Raw genomic sequence first — 17,100 nt, 5'->3', positions numbered from 1 at the left:
TGTGTCTTCATGGAATCAACAGAAGTATCACAAACACTCTAAAGCAACTGACAGCAGCTGACTCACTTTTGACTATTATGGTTCAAGATAAAATGGGCATGCGATTAACCAACATATAAAACCTAATGGGAAATTCTGTCATGCTGTCATCAGAAATACAGTTCCAGTCTCCTGCTACAAAAACTGAAAAACAACAGAACATGATATATAATTTCTGAAAGATCATCTTGTAAAAAATGCACTCAAAAATCAGAATTAAAACATTTTATTTTTGCCATAAGAAGCTCTACGAACTAATATCAGGTAACGGTTAATGAAAAGTAGAACTTAAAGTCATGACAGAGAAGAGTGAACAAGTATGAACATTACAGTATTGGATGGAAATGAACAAGGTTTCATATGATTGACAGAGATGAGAAAGCCAGTGCTGCTGAATTAGTATTTAATTCTTTAGAATATGCACGCCTTGACAATACAAAATACCTTCATCATTTTTACCATTTGTTTTATCTTTTTGGTACAACGGGAAAAACCCAGCATCAATTCCTCATAGTGGTTGTGTGGGGGGGATCGTTACCACCAAAATGATAATCATTTAAGATTTATTCTAAAGTGAATCTTGCAAGATTGCTACAACATTTAAAAAATCTTTGCTTAGTTTGAGCACTTTCATTTTCTGTCATCTCTTTTAACAAATTGCTATTTCAAAGTTCCTATCCAGAATATTTATAGGTAATTTAGCACAGGAGCAAATTTGAGGCCAACTTGAAAGGAAAAAAAGGAAGTTCAACTGCCAGAAAACTAAGTATAAAATAGGAACACCCCATGACAAGCTTTGAACAGCCTCTTGCCACAGATTTCCAACCCCATAAATACTGGGGGTGAACGGTTTTAATCCCAAAGGAGTATTCCGCATGAATTCTGAACTTTGGATATAGAGACTTGTAGAAAAACAGAAGACCCTGACATACATGCAAGTAAAAGTCTTCTGGCAAAAAATACAATTTAAAGTGATTTTTCCAGTTTTCCTCCTCCCAAAAAACTCTAGAAGATACCTTCAGTAGGCAAAGTTGAAATTTCGTCCTCAGAATTTACATAGAGCACAGCAGCAGCAAATAATTATATCCAGATAATTAAGAATGGATAGTTTTCCATTATAGAATTAACTCCTGGTTTGTCATAATGGCCTTGTAGAAACCACCAAGTTTTATTATGACAAACTAATTTATCTAGCAGTTAAGTCTGAAAGGACTGGAAGCTCTGCTGGTATCAGTATCATTCACACTTGTAGAAGAATTATGTCTAACTGGTAAAACAGCATTAATGAAACAAACAAATTTCCACTGAAAATATTTCAGAGTGTACCCTATAGTCAAAGAGTAATGTTATCAGTACCTACACAGAAAGGAAACAGATATTGCAATTCCAGAGATCAGACTCTTAAGTTGTAAGGTAATTTAAAAATTTCCAAGGATTAGTTTACAAAATGGTCTTAAGGTCTCAACTCACAGAACAGAAAACAGAAAGATGCACATCATTCTAATCCTTGGTAAAGCAAAGGAGTATACTATTTTTCTTTCTTCTCATATTACTGCAAATACTGATGCCTGATACCCTCAGCTACCATCTTAAGAAACACTGAAACCATTATCTTCAAATCTAAATTACTGTCAGAAGAATGACATATACATGAGAAATTATGATTAAAGCTTTAAGTTCAAAGTCAAGAAATAGACTATTTTCAAAAATACGTGGTTAGGGAGAAAGAAAATATCTATGTTGAATTAAGAAATACTTAAGCAAGGTTACAAATGACTAATAACTATGCACAACAATCATTTTCAGTATCTATTAATTTTTTTCCTTTGCAAAAAGTCATTTACAGAAGTTCGACAAGTCAATCCTGTTATAAATGCTAGGCTATATATTTGTTCCAACCTGCTTCCCTTTTAGTACTAGCACTTCAATAAGTTTTGACTTTATTTTCTAAGTGTTTAAATATGTGTCATTTTAAAAGGGAGAAAGGTGGTATTTATTGTTCTCAAGATAAATGGGAATCAACAAGCCTATTTAACTTCCACGTATAGCTTCTGATTGCTGTAATACTGCAGCAATTTGCAGATGGAATGGAACTTATTTTAGAAGGAGTAAAAACCTAAAAGGTCTTGCTGAAAGGAAAATACTAGATCACTGATTCAACTATGTCAAATAAAAACTTCCTATTAGAGATTCTAAGTAATATGAACATTTTAAAATATATGCCAGTAGCCTCCCGCCCAAAATATATAGGCGTCTCATTTATGAAATGTCATTTATAAAGATTTATACATAAAGATTAATTTGGTGGCTTTCAGATTCAAAATTTGAAAAATGTCATGGGAATATTTTTAACCATAACAAGCAAAAAGGAAATCTCCATTTATTTCCATTCTCTGTCGCTATCATGTAAGAGTGCAGAATTCAAAACAAATGCGATAGAACATTTCACCTCTTCCTGTCTGCACTACAGAGATTTGTTTTCCTTTAGTATTTTTGCCCACGGAAACCACATTGCAAAGGTATATATACAGTAGTCCAGCCACAGGTCTTTTCCAGACTATGGCAATAAAAGCAAGGTTTAATTCTAATTAGCTAAAACTACTTCATTCTTCAAACGAGAGATTTGTCTGCACGGCCATTTTCATGAGGGGCAGGAGGTTGCTATCCATTTGGGTTAGCAGAATACACAACCAAGCAGAGACTTATTCTGAAAATTTCCAGGACAACTTTAGAAGTTCTTGTTTACTTTTTATGCCATATACAAGACACGACACATTTATAGTCTCAATAATAAGAAAATTGAGAATCAGTAAAGTGCTAACATGGAAGGGGAAAGTTGCAAGATATACTAGGGTATGCTAATAACTCCAGTTATTTTCAAAGAACATTCAGACTGCTTCAAATTCTATTCAGGAAACTATCTCTCCAAGCTTTTTTTTTCTTTTTGCCTCTTTTAAATGTGCTGAAAGCTAACTATAAAAATGGATACTTGGGGGGAAAAACTTCTCAATCTCTATTCAAACTTTCAGAATAATTTGCTTCTAAAAAATTATCAACAAATAATCCAACTAGACTACCTTCAGATGACATGGCAGATCAAATCAACTTGTCTTCACCTTTGTTTTACAGGTCTTCTGAAAGCCCTGACCCTTAATCCAAACCAAAACTTTCTGATATTTCAAAGGAGTTCAGTAAGATTCTGGTATTATAAATTCAAACTCAGTACTGCCATCTGTTACATTCTGTTTAAAAATTGAATCATTTTCCTGCTGAATAAAAATATCTTCCCAGGTCATTGGCTTGTTCTGAGGAGTAGATGTGGTCCCTACTGGAGGTTCTTTCCCAGCATCAACCTTATACCCAATACCATCATCCTTCATGACAGGCACGGTGCCTGACTTATCAGAAAGGTATGCATATTGTCTGATCTGTAAAGACCTGCATGGATGTAAACGATAAAGCTTTGAGTCTCCAGAAGGATCTTGACTATGAACTGACTTTATGTGTGAAGACATAAACTGATAGTTGATGAAAGACTTGCCACAGGCCAAACACTGATACCTTCTCTCCCCCGTGTGATGAATTTCATGCTTTGTGCGATATTCTGCAAGAGGAAATACCTTCTCACAGTAACGGCAAGGATACTTCTTCTCCCAAGAATGAATGTTAAAATGTCTCCGCAAGCTTGTCAGACAGACATATGACCTTTTGCATACAATACAGATATAATAGACCCTTCCATCTACAATTAACTCATAGTGATCATCATGTTTTACCTTCATACGTTTATTTGCCGTCTCACTGCTAGATGTTTTTGGTATCTCATTCTCAAGTCTGGCCTCCCCTTCGTCAGGGTCATCTTTGACAGGGATCACTATATCATAAGTATCTTCACCAATATTTGCATAAACCTTGCAACCCGTCGACAAGCCTTCAATTTCAGTAGCTGTATCTAAAGTAATAATCTTCTGACCCTCCATTAGATGTTTTGATCCTAAACCTGGATCATTAGTGTTTCTAGTAATTATATCTGAAATTTTTAAAGAATTAGAAAGTGGCTCTTGCAGAAGTGTAGGAATCTGCATCTTCTGTATCAACGATCCATCAAAAGCGGTATTTGGGGGGATCTCAGCCTGTGGGACCAAAGATGTATTACTGACCGCCGAGTCTGGACTGGAGCTAATAGTGTCATCATCATCATCTATAATTTCCTCCTCCTCCTCTTCATTGGCCTTGTTTCCTGTTAAAACAGCACTGTTTGGTGGCTGCTGATTCTGCACAAGTACATTGATTGAAGGAGACATATGATTTGAAAGTGAAGAACTGACATTTGGTGGTGTAGTAAGTGATGTCTGATTTAACAAAATGATGTTGGGAGTCAGATGTGTTGGGGCCGAAGATACCAACAATTTTTCACTTCCTTGTGTTTGGTTCAGAGTTGCCTGATTCACAGAAGTAGGAAGTTTCTGAGTAGGTGTGATATTTGTTAAAGGGGGAGAGCTATTGCTCGCACAAGGTGCAACATCTGAAATAGCAACAGAGCCTGGGTTAGGCTGGACCTCTGCCACTGTATTGGTACTCGGCAAAGTCTCCTTTGCAGGCAGAATCTCAGAGCAGAAAATGACGTCATCGTCGTCATCATCTGAATCAGTAACAATGATCTTTTTCATCTCATAATCTTCAGCAGATAAGGAAAAAGACTCTGTTATAATTGGCATTATAGTGGCCCCATTTTCTTGGGCTTCATCTTTTGATTTTTGTATTTCAAGGTTCTTGTCACTAGAACCAGGAGGTAAGGTTTCTGCATTACCATCCTGAGCTGTACCTGAGATGCTTTTAACCTGTGACAACGGGACACCAAGCTCTGCTATAAATTTAACTCCTAATAACTGCCCTGATTTAATTAACTCATCAAGTAAATCTGATCTAACACGAACAATTTTAGAACTATAGATATAATTGAGAATTTCTGCAAAGATCTCTGCTCTTATAAAGCTCAGTTCAACAACTTGCCCAGCAACTGAGAAGAGCTGATGGAAGTAAGTACTAGAAGCTGAAAGGATGTTCCTGTGGGCTCGGAATTTTCGGTCTTCCACAATAACGGTAACATCACAGAAGAGTCCATGGCCGCGTTGCTCATTCAAGGAGTTCAGCAGACTGCCAGAGTATTGAATGTCTGTAGCAGAAATCAGTTTTCTACTCTCCATGCCTGTAAGAGAAAGGGAGGGGGAGGATGGGAGATTAGGAAAGAAAGACAAAAGCACTTCATCATCCAGAATTTCAGCTACAGCATCATTAACTAGTTTATTGGAGTTTTACCCAAAGTTTGGCACAACTTTTTGGTTTTTATATAAACTATTCTTACAGGCTGGTTTTTGGACCACATGTCAAATCTCATGACCTTCCCCTGAGAAGAGACAAGCAAGTTTTAAATTGATCTACAGATTTGAACATTAATCTCTTCCTTTGAATCTTAGATACGTGCATCACCACTAAGCTATTTTTAAAGACTAAAGTTAATTTTCTTAGTTCCAATTTTGGATTTTCTCCTCAAGAAGAGTTAAGAGTTAATTTTTTTTTTTTTTGTATTACAGGTTATTTTTATTTTTAAAAGCAGAAGCAAATTCCAAGTGGAAGAGCTAAACTATCTGGCATAGTCTCATTAATATGCTGCCTCTCTGATTACTAGCTCCAGAAATTATAAAGAATCGGTTTTAAAACTGATGTTCAAATTCAATATGATTGTGCTTTGCATCTTGTTCCAGTAGAGTCTCTTGCTGGTTTGCTTGTCGGGAGCCAAGAAAAGCAGCAATTTTTGCTTTGGAAAATCCTGTGAATATTTATATAGTATCTCTAAGTTGCAGGGAATTTAAGAAGCTCAGAAGAATTTTGCAAAGTTTTTAAATCAGGGAGTCACTGTATTGCCATGACTAGGAATACACTGTGTCAAACTTGAAATTGTATGAGTGCTTTCCGTTATTCTCTTGGACCTGGCCTTTTGAATGTTTCTGAAGTAATTTGACGTGGTGGTTTCTACTTCCTCCAAGTATTCCATTCAAGATTATCTGCACTAGTTTGCTAAACTTCCACCAATAAAGGCTGAGAGTTTTGGTTTTGGCTTTTCATAAATACTTGTCAAAATCAGGCAAAAAACACCCCAAAAAAACAATTACAGACCAGACATCACCGCTCATGTAACTTAGCCTCAAAATTCTGTTGTTCTTGGTTGAGTCTTACAAACAGAATATTGCTTGAAGGAAGCTGGAGACGTAAGTTTTTATACTATATTATCCCATTTATATAAAGTTCAAAAACAGACAAAATTAATCCCTGGTGTTAGAAGTCCACATAGTGGTTGCCCTTTCGGGGACAGGAACAGAAGTGACAGAGGAAGCTTTGTGGAGTTCAGGTGATGCTCTGCTCCTTGCTCTGTTTTCTGGTTATACAGGTGTGTTCACTTTGTAAAAATATATCAAACTACAAACTCACGATTTGGGCACATTTCTGTATGTAACTTACATTTCAATACAGAGTTTACTTTTTTTTAAAAAAAACTGGCTGATTCTCTTTAAAAAAAAACAAAACTCATTCTCTTTGAGATTGTGAAGCGTTTCAAAGAGTGATTCTAAGTGAACAAGATTGGCTTCCAAGAGGATGTTGCTGCAATGAGCCAGTGACTGAAAGGGGAACAGAATCCTTACATAGAAAGACTTGGTTGTACCATACGGACTCTGCCACCTGACTCTATGAAAGAAAAACTTGCACCGCATGGGGTTCAGCAATTTTTCTCAAGGGACACTTTCATGCTCCCCCAACCGAGAGGTTGTTTGTGATTAAGAAGCCAACATTGTCTTTCTGCTCTTTAAAATATGATTGGAAAATAAGAAAGACATTTAGGGGGAAGAGTTAATTTTTAACTGTCTTAAAACTTTAAGAAAAATCTTATCATGAACACATAAAAGTTATTTCACCAGTAAATGAATGTTTTGAATGTCAGAAAAGCTTGGTGTGTGCAACACTGAGTCCAAAATATGTAGTCTTCCTAAATTTTAACTTATCTTTAAGAACATATTCAACAGCTATTCCCTGCAGCCAGTGACTAAATCAGCATTTATAAACACTGGCAATTATTACCTCTATTATTTTTCTATTCTTATTTTGATTGGGATGCTTCATCTGGATAAACTATGAAACACCTTTCTTACCCTCTCCTCTTTCTTCTTCCCCTTGCCACTTCCCCTCACCTGCCTACCCTTACAATCTCCAGAGGCGGAATGTTAAACAGGGTGCCAAATGAAGTCAACAGATGCTGTTGTGAAAAAATAAAACAAAGGAAAAGAAAAGTTCACCATTTCTTAAAGCTCATTTGCATGAAAACACGAAACATTTAATTTTGTTGGTAAAGAATCATGAGCATTGATATGAGAACTTTCTTCACACCAAATGACCTACTGAAAATGAAGATATAAACTTACTGGAACAGAGCAGACATCACTCTAGAAAAAAGGGGAGGGGGACTGTCAATAAATAGTATTGCTGTGTACCACCCCCAAAACAATTTTTGGCACTTTGCAGAAGATATATCCAGTAACAATGACACGGAATTTAAATAAATAAATAGATAAATAAATAAATACATGTATATATAATTAAAAATTAGTTGACCTGAGAAAACCATAATTCAAAAAGAGTCATGTACCACAATGTTCATTGCAGCTCTATTTACAATAGCCAGGACATGGAAGCAACCTAAGTGTCCATCGACAGATGAATGGATACAGAAGATGTGGCACATATATACAATGGAATATTACTCAGCCATAAAAAGAAACAAATTGACTTATTTGTAGTGAGGTGGATGGACCTAGAGTCTGTCATACTGAGTGAAGTAAGTCAGAAAGAGAAAAACAAATACCGTATGCTAACACATATATATGGAATCTAAAAAAAAAAAAAAAAAGGTTCTGACGAACCTAGGGGCAGGACAGGAATAAAGATGCAGACGTAGAGAATGGACTTGAGGACACGGGGAGAGGGAAGGTTAAGCTGGGACGAAGTGAGAGAGTGGCATGGACATATATACACTACCAAATGTAAAATAGATAGCTAGTGGGAAGCAGCTGCATAGCACAGGGAGATCAGCTCGGTGCTTTGTGACCAACTAGAGGGGTGGGATAGGGAGGATGGGCGGGAGACACAAGAGGGAGGAGATATGGGAACATATGTATATGTATAGCTGATTCACTTTGCTGTACAGCAGAAACTAAACATTGTAAAGCAATTATACTCCAATAAAAATGTTAAAAAATAATAAAATAAAATAAAATAGATAAGCGGGGGAAAATCAGTTGATAAGTACTTTTGGTAAAGAAACACTTTTTATTGCTAATATTCTTTCTCTTTAGAGTTACCAAAATAGTACCACTGTCACAGTTCTTAAGTTATATACACGTGGAAGACAGGGCGTCTCAAATATCTTCTAAATTTTTCAAAATAATAGCTTAAAAACAAAAAATAGGAGAAAAGTCTAGAAATCAAGGATTTAAAACATCATGTTATAAGGCATTGCTTGTTAACGGTACCAAGGAATTCCAGGTTACCATAAAGGCATTCATCAGAAAGGGTGACCTTTGGACAGCGAGCCAGCAACCTGGGCTTCCGAAATATGGGGATTTCGACACAAGTCCCTTTTCAGTGGATAGATAGGTTTTCTGAATACGGTCCCACTATTTTTGTCATTTGCAAATGGGTGTTCCCAATGGGGGAATTATTTAAAGGTACGTGTCCAGGTGACACCGGGACTTGGTTTCATTTTGTTGTTTAGGTTTCCTCCTCTTCCCTGTTAAGGTGGATCCAGGAACGGCACAAATCGGTCTGAACCCACCCCAACCAAGATTTGCGACCCGACTGTGGAAAAGCCGTTCCTCATTCCTGTGAGACAAATCCTTGACCGAGGGCAGGTGAAGGTGGAAAAGAGAAACACCACCCGCGAGACTGAAACAACCGACACGCGGCTCCCTGCGGCAGCTGAACCCCATCTTCCTCCCTCCACCCCCTCTTCCCATTCGCACCCGGCCGGCTGCAACCGAGGTTTTAAACCCCGCTTCACGCGGAAAAGCAGCTTCACGCAAATACAGATGGAGGTCCAGCCAGCACAGTCAGGGCGGGGGTAGTAAGGCGAGGCGAGCCGGGGAAAGTAGAAGGTGGCGAACCGGAGGGTGGGGTGTTGGGAGGGGATGAGGCCAAGCAGGCGGCATTGTTATGCCCTGGGAAGGGGACGGAAGGGGAGGATGGGCCAGGCCGAAAAGCTCTAAATCAAAGTAAGGGCTAGGAGGGGAAAAGAGGCGCAAAAAGGCAGGCAGAGGGGCGAGGAAAACGCCGAGTGGTTCTCCGCGGTGGGCTCCCCACGCTCCGGGCCTACCCCGGGCGCCGGCAGCCCCTCGGCCCCTGACGGCGGAGGGGACCGCGCCGCGGCCCTCCCGGTTCGTCCCCTCCTTCGCTCCCGGGCCCACACAAAGAAAGGGCCGGAGGAGCGGAGACTCCGTCTCCGCCGCTTCCTGGTTCAAGTGAGGAGAAAGCGAAGGCAGGCGCGGCCCAGGGACGGAGGAAGCAGGCGCGATACCTCGCCCCCTCCCGGGTCGCGGCCGGCTCCTCACCTGCTTCCCGGCGCCGCAGCTTCTCGTCGTCGGGCCGCGCGGAAGGGTGGGAGTCCTCCAACAACCAGAAGCCGGACTCCGCGGCGACTCGGCTCCTTCTTTAAACGTCGCTCCAGTCTTGGTCGACGTCGACGCGGCTACCGCCTCCCGCCGCCACCGCTGCCACAGCTGCCCCAAGCCGCCGACAGAGGGCACCGCGCGGGGGCCAGGCGCCGAAGGCAAAGGCGCCCTCCTCTTCCGAGTGCGGTTCGGCTCTTTCCGGAGGGGTCCGAGCGCTAGGCCGCCCCGCTTCGGCGCCCCACTCCGCCTTCGGCTCCTTCCGCAGGGGGCGGAGGAAGACTGGGAAGTACCGGGAGAGCTCGGCCCCTTCCGGAGGGCGAAAGGGTGGGAAAAAGGAAAGGGAAAGACGGCGTAATGCGGTCACAAACGGTTGGGATGCGAGGGAAGCTAGTCGCTTTCATCTACGTTCCGTGTAAGCTTCTAGGGAGTAAAAACTTTGAGAGACTAGACGGGTTTCATTTCTTTTGAAAGTTTGAAACTGCTCTATTTAATAGCCTGTTTGTTAGATGATAAACCACCTTGAAATATAATCAGAATAAATATAATCAAACAATGTATCGACTCATTATGATTTATGATAATCCAAGTTCTAGGATAACACGATAACAACTGCATTATAATATCTACTTTGAAGAAATAAATTCAGTTTTTGGACAAGTACTATCTTAACTGAATACTAAATGATGCAACACTATGTTAATTCCTTCATTTCACCTATCGTTTTCTGACCACCTGTTTGATCTGTACCAAATCTTATGTTAGGTTCTGTGGAATACAAAAATGAATAAACCAAGGTCTCTACCTTTTCAAAGAGCTCAGTAGATAGGTACTCAAACATCGACAAAATATTTTTAAGGTGCAGAACACAGAGAAAGGAGTAGCAAACTGAATTTGAGCTGCATCTTGAAAGATAAATAATATTAACACTTGCATTGTTAATTTATTATTTTTATTTACATAGCATTTCCTCCTCAGAGGGCTTTACTGTCTGAACATAGTAGGTGTTCAATAATTGTTTAGTGAATGAATATATGAATGAGTTGTGGTAATTTTAAAAACTCTTCTGGTAATACACTTCCGACTGAGTACCACGATGAATGAAGCAATGGGATGGGTGTTTGGAGAGCAAAATATTTCCCTTTAGGCTGGTTATTGATCATATTCAACTAAAGAACAAAATAGCAGCATTTTCTTCAACAATTAGAGCCATTTACTACCTTCATTTTCTTTTTTAAAAATATGTATAGGATAATATTGCATCAGTTTCCGAAAACTTGAATTGGCACTTATTTACCATTCAGTTGGAATGTCCACCAGGATATTCCAGAATAAAAACAGATCTACTAACTATCTCTAATTTTCTTCAACATAAAATCAGACAAAGATGTCATCATCTATCGATCTCTCATCTATTCTACATTCTTCTCAATAAAGTAAAGCCACATAGCATAACATCAAAGTAGTGTAATACAGCTGTATTTTCACATGGAGATAAGAAATCCAAATGAAATTCCTTAGGCATTTCTCCAAGGTTTGGTACTGTGGGAAAACAATCTATGTGGGAATTACTGCATTATTAGTTTTTGATTATGCCTTAAAATTATGAAAGTTTTATTGTCTAATATAAAAACATTTCATGGAAAATAGGAGTGTGCTGTTGTAAAAGAAACTAAGACAGATGGTAGTATTTTCCTGGTAACTGAGCACTTAACAAAACTAGTTAGCAGATTAATGACCATTTTTCTGAGTCATCCTCCCCCAAAATTTAGTAGCAAAAAAAAAAATTTAGGAAATAAAACAAAGTACATTTTGAAAGTTTAGGATCTATTTATCTTTCAGTAGCTTAGTTGACTAAAACTAAAATGAGACATTTCTTTGAAATACAGATCACAGTGGCAGTAGCTGCCACTCTTGATATCAAATGTGTGTTGGTTACCTCTCAGTAAATTGTAAGATGCAATACATTTTCTTTTGCACCAGCACGAACAGCACCAAGGCCCCCAACAGAATTGCCTTCCCTTTGTCCCTTTCCTGAAAGGGCTTTAAAAGTGTGGAGCCACAACTGAGGTATGATGAAGGCCTATTACTTCGAAGTGCAGGAAACCGTCTCTTCCCTTCTGTCCATGTCGCTCAGCCCCTAACTCAGCAAAAACTAAGCTAAAATTTAAAAGCTACCTATAACCCATGCACCTAAGGTCAATTAATCTATGACAAAAGAGGCAAGAATATACAATGGAGAAAAGACAGTCTCTTCAACAAGTGGTGTTGGGAAAGCTGGACAGCTACATGTAAATCAGTGAAGTTAGACTACTCCCTCACACCATATACAAAAACTCAAAATGGTTTAAAAACCTAAATGTAAGACATGACACCATAAAACTCCTAGAAAGGAACATAGGTGAAACATTCTTTGACATAAATCGTAGCAATATTTTCTTAGCTCAGTCTCCCAAGGCAAAAGAAATAAAAGCAAAAATAAACAAATGGAACCTAATCAAACTTAAAAGCTTATGCACAGCAAAGGAAACCATCAACAAAACTAAAAGAATGGGAGAAAATATTTTCAAACAATGCAACTGACAAGGAGTTAATATCCAAAATATAAAAACAACTCATACAACTCAATAGCCAAAAAACAAACAACCCAATCAAAAACATGGGCAGAACACCTAAATAGACATTTTTCCAAAGAAGACATACAGATGGCCAATAGGCACAAAAAAAGATGCTCAACATCACTAATTATTAGAGAAACGCAAATCAAAACCACAATGAGATAACACCTCACACCAGTCAGGATGGCTGTCATCAAAAAGTCTACAAATAATAAATGCTGGAGAAAGTGTGGAGAAAAGGGAATCCTCGTACACTGTTGGTGAGAACGTAAATTGATGTAGCCACTATGGAAAACAGTATGGAGGTTCCTTAAAAAACTAAAAATAGAACTACTATGTGATCCAGCAATTCCACTCCTGGGTATATATCAGGAAAAAAACAAAAACTCTAATTCAAAAAGATACACACACCCCAATGTTCATAGCAGCACTATTTACAAAAGCCAAGACATGGAAACAATCCAAGTGCCCATCAACAGATGATTGGCTTAGAGATGTGGTATATATATACAATGGAATATTATTACTCAGCCATAAGAAAGAAGGAAATATTGCCATTTGCAGCAACATGGAGGGACCTAGAGGGTATTATGCTTAGTGAAATAAATCAAAGACAAATACTATATGATATCACTTATATATGGAATCTAAAAATAATACAGATGAATCTATATACAAAACAGAAACAGACTCACAGACATAGAAAACAAACTCATGGTTACCAAAGGGTAGAGGGAGAGGGGGAGGGACAAACTGGGAGTATGGGATTAACAGATGCACACTACCATGTATAAAATGGATAAGCAACAAGGATTTCCTGTATAACACAGGGAACAATACTCAATATCTTATAATAACCTATAATGGAAAATAATCTGAAAAAATTAATATATATATATATATAACTGAATCACTTTGTTGTACACTTGAAACTAACACAATATTGTAAATCAACTATACTTCAAATAAAAAAAAGAATTTAAAAAGAAAAAAGTTACCTATAATTAAAGGGGATCCAATGATCAGGAAAGGAATATTTTGGTAGGAAAAGCAGAGCAGACCAAGAAATCTGAGTGGCCTTAACAGCTGCTTTTGGGACAAGGTCTCTGGAAAGTTTCATTAATTTTCTGTTTCTCAACAAGTTATTTCACCTTTCACTTTCTTTTCATCTGCAGGCTTAACCCTACTTCAAACAACGTAGTAGCTTTTAAAGACAAGAACCTTTATCAAATGGATTTGGAGGTATCAATTGTTTCACATTCTAAAAAGATTTTTGATTGGCTGATAATGGAATCAGGTTTTATAACCATGTGTCAGTGTTTGCTTGCCTTTGCCTTTTTTGAACTTGATTATGAATTCCATGAGGCCAGCAACTGTCCTCTCCTGTGTTAAAATGTCAAGAATCTTGTGGATGCTTAATATATATTAATTGATGATGATAAAAGAAAAAAACCGGGACTTCCCTGGTGGCGCAGTGGTTAAGAATCTGCCTGCCAATGTAGGGGACATGGGTTCGAGCCCAGGTCCGGGAAGATCCCACATGCCGCGGAGCAACTAAGCCTGTGCGCCACAACTACTGAGCCTGCGCTCCAGAGCCCGCGAGCCACAACTACTGAGCCCGCGTGCCACAACTACTGATGCTCACGTGCCTAGAGCCCATGCTCCACAACAAGAGAAGCCACCGCAATGAGAAGTCCGCGCACCACAACGAACAGTAGCCCCGGTTCGCCGCAACTAGAGCAAGCCCACGTGCAGCAACGAAGACCCAACGCAGCCAAAAATAAATAAATAAATAAATAAATTTTTAAAAAGATAAAAAACGGCATTCATTCAGTCCTAGAGCCCTTCCACTGAGTTATGCTTAGCTACACAGATTTAGTAAGGTCACTACACAAGTATAAAAAGAAACCACAGTAAGGTATAGTGGAAAAAACAAAGACTTGGGCAGATGTGAGTGGGTTGGGATTCTGGTACTCCCACTTAGCTGTGTGACCTTGAGCCTGATTCTTCATCTGTAAAATAGAGATAATAATACCTTCCCATAGAGTTGTTTTGAGGATTAAATGAGTTAACTACCGATAGTGTCAAACTGCTTACAGTTTCCAAAATATGACATGCTGTTTACTGCTTTCATGTCTGTGCCTGGAACCCTGAGCCTGTAATAACCATTCCTTTTGTATTCACACTGTGCCTCTCCTGTTGTTTGGCAAGTGCCTGGTCTTCAAGAAAGACACAACTCAAATACTAACATGTTTGTGAAGCCTGCCTTGATGGTAGATGATAGACAGATATGGTTACTTAATATTGAATGAATGAGTGTCTGGAACCCAGTAAGTGCTAAATATATGTTTGCTTTTTCATCACTCTCCCCTTTTCTGCTTTATCCCAACAATTCTCTCTTTAAGTGACTTGTTTGATATGGCTGATTCTCCTTTTCTTCTTAAAACCTTCTAAAGTCAATTGGATAAGGATATATAACCCTCCTACTGAGAAAGAGGAAGTGGATATTGCCGACAATAATACAATCTACCCCCCAAAAGCAACAGGTAGCTTATTTCTAATATGAAAAAAGTTGAGAGACTATACTACAAATGTGTCCTTTGTGAAAAATTACTTGGCAATATGAAATCAAATCTGATAAGAAATGAGTCAAAATGAAGAATTAAGAATGGACATTTTGCAGCGCGCCAGTCTATGTAAATGGAGGACTAAGACCAAACAACAAGGTTATGAATATGTGATAGAATGAAACTATTATAAGCCCTGACACAATAAAAATCCATTCATTCATTTGTTCATTAAATACATATCACTTAGTACCTACTCTGTGCCAGGCAATGCTCTACACACTGTGGATACAATCATCATCAAGATGAAGTCGCAGTCTTCATGAAACTTAGATTCTAATGGGAGAGACATACAGTAAACATATTATCTAAATATATAACATAATATCAGATAGTAATGAGTGCTATGAAGAAAAATAAATAGCATAAAGGGAGAGAGAATAATGAGGGTGCTATTGTAAATAGTGTGGTCAGGGACGACCTCTCTGAAAAGATGATGGGTGAGCAAAGAACGGAATGAACTAAGGGAAAGAGCCATGCAAATATCTGGGGAAGAGCACTCTAGGCAGTGGAACATGTCAATGCCCTTCAACCAAAGACCATCAGGAACTTACTCATAGCTGACAGGTTGGGTTTATTATTCTTTGCAGGCAGGCAGAATGAACACCATAGGAAACCATGGGGTGTTTCAGTAAGAGAATGCTAGAAAGAACCTACTATAGTATTTGAGTGATTTACGGGAGGGTCTAAGGAAGTGGCAGTTCGCTCTAAATCAGATGCTGTCAGAAAGCAGGGGCAATTGTATGATTGGGCATCTCAATAACCTCATATATAGGGAGGGCAGACTAGGGCAAGGATAAAGCTGTAATTGATAAAGTAGCAGTCACCCATTTTGGCCAAGAGAGGGGGTGTTTGGTGTTTTCTGGGTGGCACAGTGACTTTTTTTTTTGTCTGTGCTTAGACAAAATTATGAAGTGGTCTTATTTCGTCTCACGTTGTCAGTCACCTAGTGACCTTCTCTTAGATTGGTGTTCTGTGAGTTTATGTTCAACAGAAGAACATGGCCTGAGCGCTAGCCAGCTTCCAGATATCAGGGGCTGCTTCCCAATCCATTTTCTCTAACAGCAAGTGAAAAGCCTTAGAATATAAGGAATAAATTTTAGAGGTGGTGGGAGAGGAGGGACGAGGTATAATATTGGCTATCTCCTCATCTTTAGTAGAAAATAGTTAATAGTACATTATTATTGTATGGGACGTACTTATACTAAAACATTATTCATTGTTTAGCTGAAATTCAAATGTAAGCGAACCTACTGTATTTTTTTTTCTTTTTGCTAAATCTGACAACACTAAAATAAAAACACTGTCAGCTGCATAGGAAATACTTTGAATACTTGGTGCTTTTTCTTCTCGTCCCACTTAGATTTTTATTTGAAATCAGGATAGACTCAGAAAAAAATATGTAATTCGATTTGAGCCATTCCTATATATTCTACATGTACATAGACGCCCACATCTGTGCATATATTGATATTATGTATATGTACGTATGTACATACATACACACACACGAGAAACAGTAAGCACCCAATAGTATAGAACATGTAACACACACGCACAGAAGGCACCTGAAACACAAGCAGAATTGACTGTGTTGGTGATACGGCCACTCAGTGAAATGTATCTTGTGGTCTGTCATCCTTCCTTTCGGTCATTTCAAGTACGAGGCTGAGAAAGACACGGTCTCCGATCCAACTTGGACCTGGCGCGCCTCCTGCGGAACCGGAAGGATGAGCGGAACCGATCGCAGCGGCGGCTTATTTACACGGATGTACACACCCCTTTCACGTCGGCGGGAGGCCACGTAGGCCTGGGGAAGGATTTTGCCGGCGTACCCGGAACGGTTTCCTCAGCTTTGGTTGGGCGGGGGAGGGTTGCGCAGTGGCGCGTTCTGGGAGCCGAAGAGACCGAGATCTTCCCGGGCTCTTGAGAGTGTTACTTCTTTCGCGGCAACAATGGCTCGGGTGTCTCGCTCGCGCAGACCGGAGTGGGAAGCGTCGCAGTTCGTCGAAGAGCCCCGAGCCCGCGGGGCGGCCGCTCTCGTTCGCACTCTTGCTCTCGGCCCGGGGACCGGAATGGCCTCGGCCATCAGCTGGGTGGCCT

General features: G+C 39.3%; 1 protein-coding gene across 5 annotated transcripts; it reads right to left on the bottom strand.

The window, feature by feature from the left end:
- Positions 1-249: 249 nt before the first annotated feature.
- On the bottom strand, positions 250-16,711 carry ZBTB33 (zinc finger and BTB domain containing 33). 5 transcript variants are annotated; one of them, XM_082446827.1, is made up of 4 exons: positions 16,566-16,710; positions 15,195-15,273; positions 9,696-10,061; positions 250-5,248 (listed from the first exon to the last, which is right to left on the bottom strand). In XM_082446827.1, the coding sequence occupies exon 4, from the start codon at positions 5,244-5,246 to the stop codon at positions 3,228-3,230; it is 2,019 nt and encodes a 672-aa protein (XP_082302953.1). In that variant the 5' UTR covers positions 5,247-5,248; positions 9,696-10,061; positions 15,195-15,273; positions 16,566-16,710; the 3' UTR covers positions 250-3,227. The 5 variants fall into 5 exon arrangements, with proteins under 5 accessions (XP_082302953.1, XP_082302952.1, XP_082302954.1 ...); XM_082446826.1 differs by having other exon boundaries at positions 16,557-16,705; XM_082446828.1 differs by lacking the exon at positions 15,195-15,273 and having other exon boundaries at positions 16,557-16,711.
- Between the last annotated feature and the right edge of the window lie 389 nt (positions 16,712-17,100).

This window comes from Balaenoptera physalus (genome assembly GCF_965194825.1).
Source record: "Balaenoptera physalus genome assembly, chromosome: X".
Taxonomy (NCBI): Eukaryota; Metazoa; Chordata; class Mammalia; order Artiodactyla; family Balaenopteridae; genus Balaenoptera; species Balaenoptera physalus.
This window is presented reverse-complemented; position numbering and strand designations above follow the sequence as displayed.